A 20,323-nucleotide genomic window follows, 5' to 3' on the forward strand; every position below is an offset into this window, starting at 1 on the left:
CCGGAGAGGTGCATGTTGGGTCAACAACCCCACCTGGTGACCATAGGTGTCATAACAAGACATCTACTTTGATTTTATGTTATTGAACCTCCAGTTATTTTAATATTCTATGTCAAATATATAGTATGGGTTATTATCAATAACTTTCTATTTAAATGAACGTGATTTCCCTTTTTTAAATGCTGTTCTGGTGCATTTATTTGCCTTATGTGAAGCACAGCCGGTAACATTTGACTTAAAGAGACAGGCATAAGACTGACATGACAGCATCATAACTATGACATGACACCTGTCAGGAGTCTTTATGAAGACATTTTTGAAATGTTATGACAACTTGACGATAATATAACCATTAATATGTCATAGCACACCTAATTATCAAACTCAAAGACACAACATAGCTTTGTGTGTTAAGGTTACATTAAACTGTCTTTAAGTTGTTGGTTTTTACATTGGCTGTCATGAGACCATTATAATTGTGTCATTAATACTTGTCCTTGACCTCAAGTAAAGTGAAACAATGTGGATTTGTCATAAAGACGTCATAAAGTTTGATTACACTGTCAAATGCTTTTATAACGGTGTCATGAATAATTCCTGTGAGTGGAAACAGAGGAACAGGACATTTGCCATTCCTTGAATTTGTTTGATGATTTCAGCGTTGGCCTTTATCGTCGAAAGTTCCTGAATCTTGACGTCTCTCCAGCGAGATATTTTATATTGCACTCTTTGTGTAAATCACCCTTCTTCTTCACCGTTGTGTGTGTGTGTGTGTGTGTGTGTGTGTGTTTGTGTACATCACTGTGTCGCAGTGTGACAGTGAACATCAATCTGTTCAGTGGTAGTGATGCCCAAAGCCCTGGCTGGGGTTGAAGATGATTCTACTATCAATCAACCTGTGTGTGTGTGTGTGTGTGTGTGTGTGTGTGTGTGTGTGTGTGTGTGTGTGTGTGTGTGTGTGTGGTGTATCCAGTGTCTTAATCCCTTGCCCTGTTTCTCCTTCTCTGTCTGGATCAATACCATCTTTTCAACACTATACACTAAACACAATCAATCTTTCTCCTTCTCTTTTCACACACACACACACACACACACACACACATACACACACACACACACACACACACACACACACACACACACACACACACACACACACAGCTGGCTGTTTTGGAAAGACAAGGTCAGGGCATATTCTCCTGACATGTAAAGAGATCTCATCAGTGTGTATGTATTAGTGTAGTAAGAAAAATTATTGTGGAATTAAAAAGGATAATTCCGGTTTATTACAATTTAGGTTACTTTGTTGAGGACAATGTTGTGATAGCTAATAGAAACTAATAATAGACAAAACTATGAAAATAAGACCCAAGTTGTGATAAAGCGAAATTTTCCGGACAATAGCATGGTGAAGCACTGGGACGTGTGCCCACCTTGTTTCTCTCAAACAGCTCGCTCTGGATGGCCTTGAGGTCGATGTCGAGGGCCGAGGCCGCCTGCCGGCGCTTCTTGGCCAGTTGCTCCTCCAGGTCTTCAGCCTGAGCTCGCAGCTTCTTGTTGTCCCTCTCCAGGGCAAGTTTCTCCGTCTCCAAGCGCTCCCGGCGCCCCCACTCTGCAGCGTTCTCCACCTGCAGCCTCTCCATCTGACGGAGACACAGAGAGACACAGTGTACACCGAAGGATCTCAGGATCTCGGTGTCCCGACCAGCACCGAGGTTTCTGCCTGTTTAAAGGAAGTTTTTCCTCGCCACTGTCACACTGAATGCTTGGGGGTCCTGAGATAACTCATGTTGTGATTTGACACTACAAATACAATTGAATTGAACTGAAGGACAGAGGCAGAGGACACTGAAATGATAAATGTATTCTAGGTGTACCAATCAACCCTGGTGGTAACTCCTGGTGTGAATGCAACTTCACAATAAAAAACAAAATGTGTCCAGAAAAAGCATTACTGCACTGACATTTATGAGTTGAAAGTAAAGTCTGATGCACTCTAACCACACCTTCTCTCCTCTCCTCTTTCAGTCTCCACGGTGCAGCTATTGCTATCGCTTGTTACGGCAGCAGTGGAGTAGTTATCTGCCTGTCGTGCACTGAGCTTTTTTGTGTCACGCTGCCCAGTGACATGTTAAAGAGGCCCTAATGTGCTTTTTTGGATTTTCCCCATCTTTTAGTGTGTTATTCAGTTTTTTGTGTATGTAGTACATTTATAAAGTACAAAAAAAACACATTTCACTCCAAATGGAGCTTGCTCTCTCAAGACAGCACTTTTTCTCAACTGCCTGAAACGCCTCGGCCACATTCCTGTTAGAAATTCCTCAATTAGTGACGTCACTGATTGAGAAAGCAAGCCCAGTGCTTCATATGTGCTGCCCATAGGTGCTGCCTGAGCAAGCACAGCCCGCCCAGTGGTTTGTTTGAATTTGGTTGACCAATCACAATAGAGTCGGCCAGCAGACAAGAGCACAGATAGAGTGTTTCAGGCAGGGGAGCTGCAGCTATGGGCAGTATAAGAAACATAGTATGTTTTTTTAAACATCAAAGCATGTAAACCTATTCTAGCAGACACCGGGAGTAAAAATATGATGCTAAAAATGTGTATGATAGGGGCTCTTTAAGCGTGACAAAAAGGACGAAAAGGTTGATCCATTGCTTTGTTTTACACATAACAAATAACACGGAAGAAAGCTAAAAAATAATGCAAATACAATGCTGAGATTTTTTTTCTGTACCATCAGTCCACACTATTTTATGCTCTTTATTTCTTCAAGCTGCCGTTAACTACTCCTCTCTCCCTGTGCTCCCCCAAGTCTCCTCACCTCAGTACGTAGTTCAGCTAGTTTCTTGTCCATACTGGTTCTCGCTCCCAGTTCATCCTCCAAGTCTTCAGATATGCGGCCGAGTTCATCTTGGTGCATTTCTTTCAGCAGGTTCAGCTACATGGTGTTAGGAATGGGGGGACACAAAAGGTTTTTTATCTTCTTTATTGATCATCTCAAGGGAATTGTTAAGTGGCAGTTGCTCACAGTCAAAATCATGCTAAAAAAATAAGATTACGAAAAAAGCAAGTCGACAACAGTATAAAGTAACAAAGTAACATAGCTACAGTAAGAAAGACAAACGTTAAGTACATTTATAAAAGTAAAGTGAGATTAGGTTCAAAAGTAAGATTAGGTTCAAAAGATTGTTTCTAAAACAATGGATTGTACAAATTCTATTGTAGTGCAGTGTGAACATAAATACAGTACAAACATAAAAAATACAGTGTAAATATCTTTAATCTAGACCTTTAAGTTAATGTTTGTGAGAAAGCACTGCAAGACCACTGAAATCGAGCAGTACTGCTGTTAAAGCTATAGTGCGTAGTTTCTGTCTCCCCCATGAGGAATTCTAAGTAATTACAATAAAACTGTCAGAGCATCCACATGATACAAGCCTTCCGTGATTGCGCACCCCTCCCCCACCTCTACGCAGTTGCTAGTAGCCAAGGAGGACACGGAGGATTAAAAATACACGATGGACTCTTCAGAAGAGGTCATTATCTTGCCATTTGTATGTCCTCTTTGTCTCAAAGCTGAACGTTGCTGTTGTCCTTTCTCAGCGGTGACGTAAAACTCATCACCTGAGCTTGTGTGCGCGAAAGTCGCCGGACTACAGCATTTAGTAAACATAGCCATACTGAAAAATACAGAGAGAGTTGTGTGGAGCTGATGGTCTTAATTAGCTTTGTAGCAACTCATTTGGCAATGGCTTGAATGTAACGGACGTCCATTAATATAAAATAATCGCGCACTATAGCTTATAATAATAATAATAATTTATACTTTAATAATCCCGTAAGGGAAATTACAATGTTTTCACTCTGTTGTTGTTATACACGTCACACACATGCTCAGTACCTATACACGCACTAATGGAGAGATGTCAGAGTGAGGGGAGGTGTAGCTGTCCATGGACAGGTGGCCCCAAGCAGTTGGGGGTTCGGTGCCTTGCTCAAGAGCACATTGGCAGTGCCCAGGAGGTGAAATGGCACCTCTCCCGCTTACCAGTCCACCACAATACTTTGGTCCGTATGGGGACTTGAACCGGCGACCCTCCGGTTCCCAACCCTACTCCCTACAGACTGAGGTACTGCCATGATGACCGCTGAAAAAGCTGTGAGGAGCAGCATTAATATCCTTTAAAGTACATACGATGCTGCTTATTAAACGCACAGACAATATTTTGGATGTATTTACAGGCCCCGTCAGGTTACCTGACAGGTCAGATTACAGCTGTGAAGGCTAGGTCGGACTCTTCCCTACCAGCAATAATCCAAGCTGGGAACAAGGGCGATGAGAGAGCTGAGACTCCAATGGTGCTATGACCGAACGTTCACTTTTCCTTCACATTTCGCTCATCTTTTGAATATGTAATCAATGTATCCTTTTTTTGCATCTGGCATTTTTTTTCCCTACATCATGGGGCCGTTTACCATCGGCTACTTTAATCTGCTGGGGGGGGGGGAAACCTTTTTCACATTGCTTATTCTGAAACTGAAATCCCCGATATGCTAAAATTCTAACATTAGTGCTTAGTAATGATATAACAAAGTAGTACTTAAGTTATGCTCTGAGGAAAAGACAGAACAACATCAGTGTTGACTTCAGAAATGCATGATACTTCAAAGTCCATCATTCAATATCTTACTATAGCCACAGCTATTTTTCGAACTTTGCAATGGCTTGACATTAGTGTTATCTACAAATTTTGTGATTAAAGTCGCTCCCTTTCTTCTTAAAAGGTGGCCATTTCTGGAACCAAACATCCCCTGTGATCTTGAAGTATCTAGGACAACAAGCGTGTAGATAAGGATGACCCAACCTCCTTTAACTTCCCTTTTTTTTTTTTTAGCCCTCCTTGTTCTTATCTGATCATTGCATCTCTGCCCGTGTCTCATCTGCCTCCTCTCCACCTTCAGCGCTTCACCCTATCATGCTTTCATCTCCATCGCTTCTACCCCGCTTATCTTCAAAACACACACCATCACCATTTACACATCTCTCATATGTTCTGACCTATCCCCTCCTTTATTTCCCTTTGCTTTTATTTTTATTTATTTTTTTAAATCAAATAGATTTTGTCATTCAGTGAGCCTTTCCATAAGACCTGTGTTTGCTGTGTCCTTATGTCTCTCCTCTCTGCAGGCCTGGACTGCCCCCGAGTGGTGGAACACTGCCAAAACAGTTTTATGGTTTCTGTCCAGAGTGGGTGCCACTTTGGCAGTGGTGAAAGAAGTATTCTGATCGTTTTTACTTAAGTAAAAGTACGAATACTAATAATAGGTTCCATTATGCAGTACTAAAAAGTCTTTGTTGTTTACATTCCTTTGCATTTTAGTAATTTAGTCAATATTAGCCTGTACACAATGTCATTTGTTTATTTATTTATTATTTATAATATGTTCATGTGGCAAAAAGGTTTCTCTTTTTTTATTAACTTTTAAAGTTTGGCTTGATACCAATCCTGAGTATCTGACTGGCGCACCCCTATCGAAAAGCCATTTTTAGAATTTTTTATTAACGTTCCTCTGAGTGAGCAGTGTTACCAGAATATTTTAATTTTGATAACTGTTTTGATTCACAATGAAGGTGGAAAATAAAAGTTTTGTGTTTAATGTATTTTTGTTGATGTTGAAATGAATTTTAAAACAAACGGTATCGTTAAGGAACCGGTATCGAAACTGAGGTATCGAAACTGGCGCCGGATCGAAAGATTTTGAACGATGCCCAGCCCTAGATCTTACACTGCCTCGCGGAGGAGTAAACGACGCTGTGGAGAGCCAACTATGATTTAAAAACGGGAATAATAACATTTTCACTTTTACCGGAGGCTGTATTAGCGAGGGTCAGCGGCGCTGCGCCCGGGCTCTGGAGCACCGGAGCCGGCTTGGAAGCCGATGAAGGATCGGCGGTGCCCCGTATATATCTATGGCAACCAACCTTCACTGGTGAGACAAACATGTGACGGTCAGGAAGACGTTTTGGCAGGAAAAACTGATCAGAAAATGTAATGGTACGTTGTAGAAACGTAGTGGACCATAAAGTATAGATAATTGCTGCAAAATGTAACAAAGTAAAAGTCAAAAGTATGCACTATTAATTGAGTACAGATACGTGAAAAATGTACTTAAGTACAGTAACGAAGAATTTGTACTATGTTACATTCCACCACTGCATTTTGGCCCTATAAATAGCGCAATCAATCACCAAATAACGCAGGATTTAATCAGTTTAATTGCTAATGTAAATTGCAGCGTTAGTGTTTCTTTGCATACTATGATTTTTTTTTTCAACAAATGATCAGAAATACATTACAGTACAATACAATCATTGTAATCGACTGTAGAATTAAAGGCAGTAACCAATTATTTGGAGCAAAAATCACTCAAATGTGCGTAAGAATGCTCTTGAGTGTTAGAGGTTAGATTTTGCTCTTAGCTAAGAACAAATCCAAGATAAGAAAACATTAGTGAATGTCAGAATCTTTGTAAAAAGTGCGTAAGTGGGGTTTGAGAACACATTTCTTTGTAAGAACGGTTAGTGAATGAGGCCCTTTGTTAGTTATATACATTTAGGCGAGGCTGTCTTATTAGAGGATTTTAGGGCTATAATTTTGAGCCTTCTGTCCCCTCTTCTCTGATGACTTCTCCTGGTTGGAACATTTGTGTCTGTATATGTGTGTGTGTGTGTGTGTGTGTGTGTGTGTGTGTGTGTGTGTGTGTGTGTGTGTGTGTGTGTGTGTGTGTGTGTGTGTGTGTGTGTGCGCAGAGCCAGGCAGAGGAAACAGTTCTTTCTCACAGTTCTGTTTCACCACTGTAACTGTATAAAGTTTTGGTAAGTCAATGTGGGCCACCCTAGCCTATCCCAAAACCGAGCATGGGGTGGGTCAGTGGCATACACATTTTAAAGAGAACCTGCTTATGCGAAGCCTTTTCATTTAGTCCTCTACTTCATGCGTTTTTCATGCTTGTTTGTTTGCTTTTGCCTTTGTTTTTTCTTACATTTGACACAAGCTATTTCACTGTACAGTACATTGATATATTGTATTGATATAATATGTATATATTTTGGTTTACTCAATGAATTGTATGTATGTATTTCCTCTCACATTATTATCCTTGATGCTTTGGCAATATCGTTATTTCTGACATTCAAGCCAATAAAGCAATTTGAATTGAACTGAATTGAATTGAATTGAGAGCGAGCAAGAGAGAGAGAGAGAGAGAGAGAGAGAGAGAGAGAAAGAGGGGGCATGGGGGAGGAAAGGAGGGGATTTCTGACTGGTTGTAATGAGAAGTGTTCGGAGCTTTACAAGCTTTTGGAGAGACTGGTTATTGAGAGAAGCGGTCTGAGCCGAGCTAGTGAGGTCAATCTTATTTCTTTTGTGGTTTACTCTTCTTTTAAAGTTGAGATGATCAAGACTCTTCTTTTGTTGTGTCCTCGTCTTTTAAAGTGGAGTTAAGCAATCCTTGATACTGAAAGTTGATTTGGATAACTCAAAAAACTGAAAACGAGCTGTGAACTTTGATTGCACGCTCTCAGATATCAACCAGTGTGTCAGGGAAGCGGGGACTGGCCATTTCTCCGACGCTCCATTGTTCCGACCACTCACCCGAAAAATTCTCCTTGGTCCTACAGCCCACTAGTCCCGCTGGTGGCAAAATAACAAATCCCACTATGGTCACGCCAAGACCCGCCCTACGAAGCAACTCGATTGGTTTTGGGTTAGGGATTTGACCTCGAGTGGTTAAGGTTAGGATAGCTGATTGGTCAGGGGACAGGACCTGTATGTTACAGGGTTACGTTACCTTACGTAACACCTGCCCAATAAATGCTATTGAAGGGCGAGTCTTGGCGTGGCCATGGTGGCATTCGTTATATCGCTCGGACTAGCGGGCTGTAGGACCAAAGGGAATTTTTCGGGTTATTGAGAGGTCGGAACAATGGAGCGTCGGAGAAATGACATGGTACCCAGAGAACCATGGATGGCTGGAACACTTTTTTCTGTGCTGTAAGACTCTTGGCAACCAGAGAAGAACGGTAAAAAGGCACTGGCATGCAGGCCTCTGTGTTAAACGAGTTGCCGCCCCGCTGCCAGATAGCGCTACAGTTTTAGTAGCTTTGTTCAGATTTATTGAAGAAATATAAATGCGTTCCAAATTCCTGAGACCAATGAAAACAGACCAAACCTGAATCAAAATCCAGCTGCAGATGAATGAAAACCATCTCTGACTCATATATTATTATATTATATATATATATATTATTATTATATTCTGACTAGAATCTGAGTATGACGACGTCAGGCTAGCATTAAAGACCTGCAGGTTGGAAATGAACCTGCGGCCGCTGCGGTAAGAACTGAGCCCCTGCACATGGGGCTCAACCAGGGGAGCAACCGGAGTGCCCCATTATTAGATCTTGGTAGAAGCGGGCGCCTGGGTAGCTCACCTGGTTGAGCAGAGGTTTGATTCCGACCTGCGGCCCTTTGCTGCATGTCATTCCCCCCCTTTCCTGTCTTAAGCTGTCCTGTCAATAAAGGCCTAAATATGCCCAAGCCAAATCATCTTAAAAAAAAAAAAGATCTCGGTAGAAGCATGCTGCATATTTATTGGCTCACTGACCCTGATGAGATTAACTCCTGAGGTATTAAAATTGTGTATTGAATGACGAGGCATTTTCTGATACTCAATACTTAAGAGGCAATTCGGTCTGTCCCTAAAAAGTATTGAATTAGGTACCCAGCTCTAGCTTTGAGCTAAAAGCATCCAGAATGTCTACCATGCCTTTAGGTGGTCTGAACAATCTGCAGCTGAACATAAGCAAGAAGGAGCTGACTGTAGACTTATGCAGGAACATAAGCCTTATCCTCCCCCTGGATCCATCCAGGGGGAGGATGTAGAGGTCGTTTACTCCTATAAATACCTCGGCATGGCAGGCTGGGAACACACGGGGCTCTCTGCAAGAAGGGCCAGAGCCAGCTCTACTTCCTGCTCAGAGGCTTCAACGGTAAATTAAGACAGCAGCTACCGTTTGGGAATCCAAAGTAGTCTGGGCTCTATCTGAACCAGGGCTGTAGTACTCGAGTCCGGTCTTGGACTCGAGACGTTTTTTCTATGGTCTCGGACTCGCTGGTATTTGGACTTGGACTTGTCTCTGCCACTGGTCTTGCCAAACATGGCTTTTGGTCTCGACCGAGTCCAGGTGTCTTTATTATGTTTATAACAATATTGGAATATTTGAAACACAGCTTGGACGGGGATGTTGTTCGGCTTTTCACAAGATTAGACGGCTAGCTAACGCTACGCTGACGTTTGCTAATGTTAGCGCGACAGCGTTAGCCTAGCCTAGCCTGCTAGGTAAATATTACAACGGAGTTTCCTATATCTGCATCCACGTTGTCAACATAAGACCTGCGGCGTTAGTGCTACTTTTGTACCATCATTTTATTGAATCAAATATTAAGCTTCGCTCCCACGAGATGGGTGGGTTTTTGTTAGGTTACACACAATGCTAACTGGTTATAGCATGTACGTATGCTAACGGTGCAGAGCCAGCCAGCAACTTTGGCAGTAGTTTCGGCGAGCCCACAATCAACCTCTGCTGCGAAAAGCAGTCAACCTGCAGTGATGTTTGAAATGGAGACACACATATCGTGCCTTTTCCTAGAGATCCTGGCCATCTTGACTCAGACTCCTAACCTTTTTGGACTGTTTTGTCTTGGACTCAAACCTCTTTGGACTCGGTCTTGACTTGTCCTGGTCTTGGACTTGTCTTGGACTCGACAAAGGTAGTCTTGACTACAGTCCTAATCTGAACTGAAACAATAGCCCTGCAGTTAGTCGCAACATTAAAGCACAAAAGGTTGAATGACTGGCCGTATTTGATCCAACAGTACATACTGATATTGTTTGTGGAACCAACATGTAGGCGAACAGAAAGCAGAGGATGTGGTTTCATGCTACAGCAGTGACCTGGTCTGAGCTCAGTAGAATCCACTCCACACATACAGTATTCTTTCTGACTGGCACAGTGGCGGTCATGGATGTCTCACCTGTTTGAGGGCCTCCTGTTTGGTCTTGCTGAGCTCCTCATATTTACATTTCCACTGAGTGAGTTCGGCCTCCAGTCTCTCTATGCTCTTACTCAGTGCAAGCTTGTCTCTGGGGAAGACACAGACACAACACACATTAGTGGTTCCCAACACTCAATCATGCCACTCTGGTGCCTGTGTGGGTTACTATATGAGTCTGCAAATATCTTCAAAATGGATTTTTTCACAACAACAAAAAAACAGTCTATCCCAGAAATCACTAGTGCAATGTCAGTCACCATCTACTAGGTAATGGTAATAATATTGGTCCAAATATTAAATGTCCAAATGTTAAATTGCATTTGTTTTTATTCAAATGTTACATTTTCTTATACTGTAGGAGGACCCCTAACACACCCACCAAATACGTGCATCCACACTAACACTATGCACACATATATTTTGCATTTTTATCCTGTGTAAATTATTTTTAGAAGTTATTGTATGTTTACTGTCAAAGCTTGTTTTTGCACTGTATGTTGAGCCACATACAGTATAAGACAATGTTCTGTCATGACAGAAAGTTTTCAGAGTCTCACAATTTCACACAGAAAATAAAAAGTGCAGATCCTAAATACCACAATGTAAAAACTAGTCTTGCATTCTTATTTCGGTATCGGACCATCTCTATTTGCAACTGTCGTTATGTCCCGCTCTATATCTTTGCCACAGCGCAGGCAGTTTTGGAGTGTCTTACTCTCTCTCTTTCAGCAGGACTTTCTGGGACTCATCCAGGCGAAGCTGCAGGGCGTTGAGTCTGCTGGAGTCCTCCTCCACCGTGCTAATGTCCTCCCACAGCTGCCTGCTGCGTTCCTGCCGGCTGGGACCCGAGGAGGAGCGTGAGGTGATTGCCCAGGCCTCCTGCGTGTCGCTGTCCGGGGCCCGGGAACGCAGGACTGACTCCAGCACCTCCAGGTCCTGACAGAGCAGGGGTCAGACATAGGGAGGCGACAATGAGACCAGGGTAGAATTTGTTGTTGTAAGGAGCATACAGTCATGTGAAAAAATTAGGACACCCATGCTAAAGTTGACTAAAAAGAGGAATAAAAAAAAACATCTTTTGGAAATTGATCTTAATGCCTTAATTAAAAAAATTAGGAAAAATCCAACCTTTAAGGACACCAATTTGTTTTGTGAATGAATAATGTATCGTAAATAAATAAATGTTCTTCCTTAAAATACAGGGGGCATACGTGAGTACACCCCTATGTTAAATCCCCATAGAGGCAGGCAGATTTCTATTTTTAAATGCCAGTTATTTCATGGATCCAGGATACTATGCATCCTGATAAAGTTCCCTTGGTCTTTGGAATTAAAATAGTCCAACATCATCACATACCCTTCACCATACCTAGAGATTAGCATGGTTTTATTTCAGTTAGCCTAATAGCTGGTTTGATTTGCATTGAGAGATGATTTTATGGAAAGTACCCCATGCCAATCTCTAGGTGTGGTGAAGGGTGTGATGATGTGGGGCTATTTTAATTCCAAAGGCCAAGGGAACTTTATCAGGATGCATAGTATCCTGGATCCAGGAAATAACTGGCCTTTAAAAAATAAAAATCTGCCTGCCTCTATGGGAATTTAACATAGGGGTGTACTTACTTATGCCCCCTGTATTTTAAGGAAGAACATTTATTTATTTACGATACATTATTCATTCACAAAGAAAATTGGTGTCCTCAAAGATTGGATTTTTCCTCATTTTTTTTAATTAAGGCATTAAGATCAATTTGCAAAAGATGATTTTTTTTATTCCTCTTTTTAGTCAACTTTAGCATGGGTGTCCTAATTTTTTCACATGACTGTATGTATTGTATACTGGTATGCTACTGAAACTCAGATAGCACGGTGACGTCACTACAACAAAATCCAACAGGGCCAGAAACACAAGCAGTCTAGTTATTGGTGAGCACAATGCTATCCGTGAATACATTTATTAATCTTCTCCTTCTTTGGTGGTCGGCAACAGGAGTTTTACCGGCTGTACATCACTGCCACCTAACCGTGGATTTGTATTTTGTTTGCAACAAATGCATAACTGCAATGCATTGTGGGTGATAGCCACCTCTGGAGTGACCATCGTTGTTCACTCGCTCCCGCAGCCCTCAGAGGGTTGAGCTCACCAAGAACCACTAAATGGAACACAGCGTTTGACTCCAACACAGCTAATAGGCTATGATTGCCGACCTCCATCTTGGGCTCTCCGGGTCTCAGTTTCTTCAAAGGTTAGCCCTGTCGAAACAGTTTTGCTGGAATAATCCTATGAGAGACATTTAACCCCCCAACATTCCATAACCCCTTACAGATCAGCAGGGATAAAGGCTTCCTTTCAGTTTCAGTCCCCGCAAAATAAAGTCTCAGTCTTCTTCCAAACTATACCCATATATCTCTTTGACTCATATGAAGCTCCCCGATTTTGAAGGGGTTGTCAGAAATATGGGCCCTTTTTGGCAACAATATTTCTCTCTTTCGGTCCTCGGTTTTCCCCTCCGCCCTCTGTTCCTCGCTACAAAGCTGCAAATCAAGCCGTGTCATCCGGCAGACCATCTAAGGTTTCTGCCAACGTGCTGTCACCGCAGAGCCCTGAAAACTCTTGGGTGGGTTCTCCTGACCAAACATTTTCACATCTCGTTTTATTTAATGGCCTTAACAGAAATTAAATTGGAAATGTAGAGCTTTCTCCTCCTCCGCCACATAGTAAATCTGTCTGCTTTGGCACTGCGACAGTAAAAAAATCGTAATGTTTCCCCACCCTATGTCTTTCACGGCATGGGCCAGATGTAAAAATGGGAGGCCTCCGTCTCCCACAGGCTCCATTATGCCGCATGGTTTCTTTAAGATAATATTCACGCGGCCTTTAAGAGTTCCTCATAAACATTTCATTCTGTGACCGAGAGTTGTAAAGATATCTGTGGCTGAAAAAGTAAACCGTGATGGAGCCTGTGAGAGAATTGTATTTAGTGGCAGTTAGTAGTGATTAAAACATACCACAAGATCAGGCTGATACGGAGTGTCCCTGTAAATGAGGGACATCCGGCTGAACTTCCGGGGACAACGGAGCAATCCCGGAAGTGAAACGTCGTGGATATAGACTAGTTCAACCCAGACCAAAACCTGTTTTCTGCAAACAACAAAGCGCACTCGCTCCGTCTCTGTTCTTTCTTACTTTCTCTGTGAAATGAGGCTGCCTTCAAGTCTAATCGAAAATGTCGAGATCTATCGACAATCTGACAGAAAACGCTAACCGTGAAATATAAAGTCTACTTGTGCTACATTGGGGAGTTAAAGAACACAACAGGACGTAGCGTGACCAGACGTCCCGGAAAATTCTGGACAGTCCCAAAAATTAGAAAAGTCTCAAGAGCAGACTCTCGAGTAGTTATAGTCTGACAGAACATTAAAAAGCTGTCCATGGTGATTGAGTCGTCCTGCAGTCAGCTGCCGTCGTCACTTGAATTCATGATTTTAATGACTTTTTTATTTGTCTTTTCGGGTTTACATGACATGAATAAATATAATAAGTAATTTTGGTGCAGAGTTTTGAAATTCATGTTAAGTGCAGGCAGCCACGAGAAGGAGTGATTGGACTGGATGTTGCTGATGTTAAAGCGCAGACATGACAGACAGTCACTCCTGAATAAAAATAAGAAATCATTTTGGTGCGGAGCTTTTTAAATTCAAGTCGTCCCGAATTTTACCCATTCTCATCTGGTCACCCTAACAGGACGTCACATAAATGGGCCGTTTAAGTGACACCGAACTGCTTTTTCTAGTCTAACTGGTCCCTTACACGTTGAGAAGTCTTTCCCCTGACAGACACAGATTGCAGAAATGTGTCAACATCACACATTTAACCATTAAATACTGTTAAGTATCATTGGAATATTTTCACATTTACTAAGGTTTGGATTATTTTCAAATCTGTGGTTTCTGCATGCTTTGAGATGATGAGGCTACAAAGCCTTACAAAGTTTGAAAAGTGCATTGAGGTCAATCTACAAACAAGGCTGTTTCCACCCAATTTCTGAAAAATTGACATACAAGTAACTGATAGCACGTACAGCATCCTTGAAAAAAAAAAAAAAAAAAACTTGACATGCTTGACCATTTGCAGTTTTGCCAAACGGAGCAGTGATATCGATCCTGTCATTACAGGTAATCCCCAACAGAGGGAGCCGGTGTGTAACAGATATTAGTAAGCCAAACCATCCTGTGCCACATGTGGAAGTACTCAGTGTGTGTGAGAGCCAGAACAATGGACGGAGACAGGAAATGAGGCTCTACCAGTTAGCCACATTATCATGGTTTCTGTGCAACGCTACAGCCTCAATGTGTATTTCAGTGTGTGTGTGTGTGTGTGTGTGTGTGTGTGTGTGTGTGTGTGTGTGTGTGTGTGTTACCATGGAAACCCCCCCGAGCCTAGCTGAAGGTCAAGTCTGACAGGCAGTGTCATAGGCAGTGATCTTTATTCGCTGCTGCTTGTGTGCCGTGTAACCACACATACATTCTCTGGGTTGTTTGCATTTCTTTAAACCAATCACAATCGTCTTGGGCGGCGCCAAGTTCCCGGAAACAGCGACGGTGGCTCTGCAAAATAGTCTCAGGAAGGAACTTGTTTTGGTGGAACATTTGCACCCCGCAAAAGAAAACGCCACATACAATAATAAATGAAGTTAACTGTTCGCACAATACAGTAACGTGAGCTATTTAAATTAGCTGGATACGCGGTGAAACCTCATTTGCTTTTACCAGTGTATCGCCGTGTGCACTTTGTTGCAGGCAGCTGCAGCCAGAACCATGGCATGTCCCAGCCATGCCTCCGTATTTAACATTACCCTCGCTAGCTGACTGCAGACGATAGGCCATGCTTTCAAAATTAAACTTTTTTCCCAACCTGCTAGCACGTCCCAGTTAGGGACTAAATGCTGTAAACATATTCTTTGTAAATCTTAACAATCATTCCCTTAAAGAAACAAGCAGGCCTGCCTTTTTGCTTTAATGTTCTATTAAAGTTGCCATTTTCAGCATGTAGCTCGCTAGCTCGAAGGTTGTTGTGGTATCCCGTAGTGCAGGGATTTTGAGAACGGGAACATGCAGAGAGCGGAAGGAAAGGGACAAAGCCTGGCAGCGCCGGATGTCAGGGTGTGTGTGTGTGTGTGTGTGTGTGTGTGTGTGTGTGTGTGTGTGTGTGTGGTGACATAGTATACAACTGCCTGGAAACAGAGGGGCAGAGAATAGGAAAACACAGGAGGTCACAGCAGTCAGATGGGACAACAGAATGCTACTGTAACTGCAGCTACTTCTACTGGGAACACTTAGACTGGGTAAACCCAGCCAGATCGCAAAAAAATTACGAATCCCACTATGGCCACGCCAAGACCTGCCCTGCGAAGCAGCTCGATTGGTTGGGGTTAGGTATTTGACCTCGAGTGGTTAAGGTTAGGATAGCCGATTGGTCAGGGGACAGGACCTGAACAAATAGGGTTACGTTACCTTGCGTTCTCATGGACGCCTGGCCAATAAATGCTATTGAAGGGCGGGTCTTGGCGTGGCCATAGTGGGATTCGTAATATCGCAGCCCGATCTGCCGGCATTTTGATTTCGCCCTGCAGCTCAGGCTGGAAACCTGTACATCTTTCTATCCTGCTTCTGTTACAAATTTGCGGGGACCAATCACAAACTGGCTTATCCACCTGGCGCGCTATTGGCGCGTTTAACACAATGACGATAGAGAAGTGACCAAGCAGCTTTTTGTGTTACAATTCAACATGATGGGCACCGAAGCGCAGCGACCCTTTGACGCCGCTGTCGCTGCTACGTCACCCGGATCGTTGGTCTGATTGGTTGAAGGACTATCCAATTGCGTCCAGAGTCATTTGAACTATGCCCGTTGATCACGCCTATTGTGCAGTAGAAAATACAGAGCAGACTCCCCCCAGACTTAAAAGATTGAGCTTGGTCTGGTGATAGCCAGACTAGGGAACACCACCACTGCTGTGACTATCATTTCTTCTGACACAACAACTACAGAGCTTCCAGTCCTTAAAGAAATGAATTTCCAAAGGCTTCTAAAAGCTATCTTACGAATGATAAAAGATGTTGAAAAATGGGACCAGTGAAGGTATTGCATTACAAGGGTCAGATTTATAGTGGGGAAGCAAATGTGCGCTGTGGTTTTTGTTTGACAGTGTGTATTCAGCAACTGGTTTACGAAGACAGACGCTCATTACGCAGTCGGCTGCTGAACTGATGCTGACACTGAACCTCCAGACTTACCTTGCGTTCAGCAGTGCCAGATCACAAGATTTTATAATTAGCACTGAACACAGTGTACAGCTGAGGCGGATGATTAGTTTGGCAGGTATTTGTTAGAATTGGACAAACTGAAAGCCATTAGGATTTATTCACAAGGCACCTTGGAAGTTTATACCAAGTTTCATTAAAATCTGTCTGATTTTTTCTTCTTTCTGAAAGTCAGTTTTTATTTTTTTTTGATGAAATCTTTCTGATTGTTTGCACATCTAGAGGTGAAGTCCAGGGGAGTGGCGCTCCCTCATCTCATGTTAGGAATTTTGTTTGTGATGCAGATAAAAAAAATTGAAATGACGTACTGAAAGTCAGTATTCCTTACGATAGGGTGACCAGACATCCCAGTTTGACCGGGACAGTCCCGATTTTAAGTTGCTTGTCCCGAGTCCCGACAAAAGCCTGTCGGGACGCTAAAATGTCCCGGTTTACACCAACCACTATGAAATTGTCCCGGTTAAACGGTTAAAATGCTGACAGCTAAACGGTGTAGAAGTGTGACTGTATTGTAGAGGATTCCAAAAGCGGGATGTCTGCTGCTAAAGCTATGAGCTAAAAGACACAAACTAGCTAGCACTTGGTCACTGCTGTTGTCGGAAAAACAGCACAAACGAATAAAGGTTGCGTTTACTTAAAACTGGTAAAACTCGTGGTGCATTCACAGTTATTGTAAAATACCCTTTTCTCATCTGTTTTTGTCATTTAACAGCAATTTACTGGTGAAAGAAGTTATTGTTAAAAGTGATTGTTATTACATTTTTAATAAATCATTTAAATTCCCCCCTTTTTTTGTGCTGATCCGAAAAGTGATCCGATTTGTGACTCATAACCGTGATCTGTTGCACCCCTATACAAAACCATTCCAAATAATCAAAGTGATGTAAGGCAAAACAGGTTATTGAACTCATGTCAATTCCTGATGATTCATAATGTATAAAGGAATGAAGTAATGCACAAATCATGAATTAATTCATGCATTAATTCCTAATTCATGTATCCTTCCCGTAAAGTGTTATCATAACTTTAGTTCAAGCCTGTGGCAGCAGTTCCAAATAATTCATTTAGTGCCATGCAATGAAAAATACCTTTTCACAAGTTCAGTGGGTGCATTTTCCAAAAGAATGCTTTAATTCTGAAAAATAAAGTTGGTCCCCCACAAAACTCACACAATGTCTGTTAATATTATTTCTTAGATATGTAGGATTCATACCAAGAAAATTCATGAATATTAACTGAGATACCCCATTATGTTGTGAGCAGTAGACCTATGTGTGCTGGCACATGTTCACGTTAGAAAGCTTATGCGTGCACGAGCACTATGGTCACGCGCAAGTGTCCCGGTTTTAGTTCCGGGAAATCTGGTCACCCTAACTTACGCTGCATTTACATTGCCTGCGTCAGCTGTCAGACGGCGATCAGTGATTTGAGGCGCTGTGAGAGTCCCGTGCAGGAAACGGGAAACCGCACTGCCTCTATTGCTGCTGTCGGATCGACGATCCGTTCTGCCTGCACGATCCGTTCTGCACATGCGCGATTCGTTCTGCACATGCGCAAAACGTTCGAGCCTGCGCTGTTGTACGAGGATTCACGACACAGCACGATCTGTTCCACGCTTCCGGTCGACAGCCAAGCTAACGTTAGTTTAGCTAACAGCTAATTCGGCTATCCGCTAGCTGAGACAGCATGTAATAACTTTAAAAGGCCCTCAAATTAAAACTTGAAAATAAACGTTAACATATATAACAGCTGTTACGTCAGTTCTACTTTACTTGTGCTCATTTAAAATACAATCACTCAATATCTGTCTTTATTTTACTGTTATTACTGTAAAGTCTTAATTTAGCTGTAGCCTGCTTTTCCCATTAAGTTTGACTTAGGCCATAGGCTAGCGTGGAACAGATCGTGCAGGTCGTATCCTCGGTAAAACAGTATTATCTTGCGCATGTGCAGAACGGATCGTGTACCAACAGATTTTTGGTTAAAAAAAAAAAAAAAAAAAAAAAAAACACAATTTAAACAATGAACTGCCCGGGAGTTTGTGCTACAGCCGACTGTTTCCTCAGTCCGTCCTTCTCTGCTGCTTTCAAGTGTGATCGGAAACATCGAGATCTCTAAAAGATTCAACGGAAAACAGAAATTGTGAAATATAAAGCCTACTTGTGCTACATTGGGGGGGGGGGGGTGGTTAAAGAACACAGATGGGCCGTTGCAGTGACGCTCCCACCACCGCACAACCCTGCGGCGAATCGCCGGATCGCCATTTGGTGATGTGAAAGCAGCATGTGGTGTGATGACAGACCGGTGTACCTGCAGAGTAGGAATTCACTCTCAGTACATGGAGAGAGTGCCAGCTGTTTGACAGGGCTTGCATTATACTATACTATGCACTATAATGGTTTTTTTTGTGGCTGGGAGTAGGGAGTCAAACATTTCTTTCACCCAAAAAATATTCTGTGAAGGGAACAGCAGTTTATTTACTGCTCTGAGCTGTCTGCTTCCAGCGAGCACTACCAATCAGATGTTACGGTGGCCCGTATGTAGCCGCTGACATGTATTGCTGAGAGTGCACAGAGACTGGAAAAGTGGGTCGCACAAAAGTGGGATTTTGAAAGATAGAAGTGTGGGGGACACCAGGCCCTTGCCGGTGGCAGTGCCGTTTAAAAGCAATTATTAAAAACAAAATGGGATCCCAAATGATTTACACCTGACCAAAAGGGACAGGCCCCCTACCAGCCGTTGAGAGGACATTACAGGACAAACCTAATTTGGGGCAATCCATCAAGCTGCTGATGTTCAACTCAAGATTAGTCTGGATCAACATATCCAGGATAAAGACTTGACATGTGGCGCTTGACGCCCCTCACCTCCTGCTCTCCGTGCGTTGCCGTTGTTAAACTCTGCTCGCTACGGGAAACAACAACAACCTTCGAGCTAGGAAGCCAAACGCTAAAAATGGCAAGTTTTGAAGAAAATTTGGATGGTGCAACAAGGAAGACCTGCTTGGTTCTTCCGGGGAATGATTGTAAAGATTTACAAAGAATACGTTTAGGGCATTTCCTCTCTAACTGGGACGTTTTGGGACCGATTGGTCGGATTGCTGTGGACGAAGTACACATGGAGATACACTGGTAAGAGCAGGTGAGGTTTAACCATGTATCCAGCTAATTTAAATAGCTCACGTTACTGTATTGTGTCAACAGTTAACTTAATTTAATATTGTGTGTGGCGTTTTCTTTTGCGGGGTGCAAATGTTCCACCGAAACAACTTCCTTCCTGAGACTATTTTGCAGAGCCACCGTCGCTGCGTCCGGAAGCTTAGCGCAGCCTAAGACGATTCTTATTGGTTTAAAGAAATGCAAACTCCAAGCCTTTCTTTTTCTCCTATCCCAGAATGCATCTGTGGTGTAGCCAGACCTTACTACACAGCGCTGTGGAGATAGAGCTGGCAATGCCAGACTTACTAATAACAAATATTCCCGGGCTTGTGGGAAAGGCTGTGCCTTAAAGACTACTAAAACAAACTAAATATGACATAGGCAATGATATTACATTGTTTTTGTATTTTAAATATGACGTGAGGGAACCACACAACATACTGTTGAGTAAGGTTATCTTGTAGGGCTGGACTTAGTAACTTCAGTAATTTGAGTTCCAGAAGTTCCTGCTTCACTTTGGCTCTCTGTATCTTCAGAATAAAAAAAAAGACCCCCCAGAGTGTTTTGAGAGTGGTTGAAGGCTGAAACATGACCCATGATGGTGCTTAATGCTATTATGCTAACATCCCATACCGGTTTTAAAGTCCTCTCACGAGTGTCTCGTGTGTCAGTATGAAGGAGGCTGAGCGAAGCAGCAGGTCAGCTCTGTGTTTAGAAAGCAC

General features: G+C 42.6%; 1 protein-coding gene across 1 annotated transcript in view; it reads right to left on the reverse strand.

Annotated features, from left to right (window-relative positions):
* ccdc102a (coiled-coil domain containing 102A) overlaps positions 1-20,323 on the reverse strand; it is a 59,524-nt gene that overhangs the window by 36,271 nt on the left and 2,930 nt on the right. Inside the window, exons 3-6 of the mRNA XM_028577169.1 lie at positions 10,835-11,055; positions 10,099-10,207; positions 2,823-2,939; positions 1,434-1,643 (exon numbers count right to left, since the gene is read on the reverse strand). Of these exons, the coding sequence (XP_028432970.1) occupies positions 1,434-1,643; positions 2,823-2,939; positions 10,099-10,207; positions 10,835-11,055 (657 nt within the window). The remainder of the gene's footprint in view (positions 1-1,433; positions 1,644-2,822; positions 2,940-10,098; positions 10,208-10,834; positions 11,056-20,323) is intronic.

Source organism: Perca flavescens, chromosome 1 (genome assembly GCF_004354835.1).
Source record: "Perca flavescens isolate YP-PL-M2 chromosome 1, PFLA_1.0, whole genome shotgun sequence".
Lineage (NCBI taxonomy): Eukaryota > Metazoa > Chordata > Actinopteri > Perciformes > Percidae > Perca > Perca flavescens.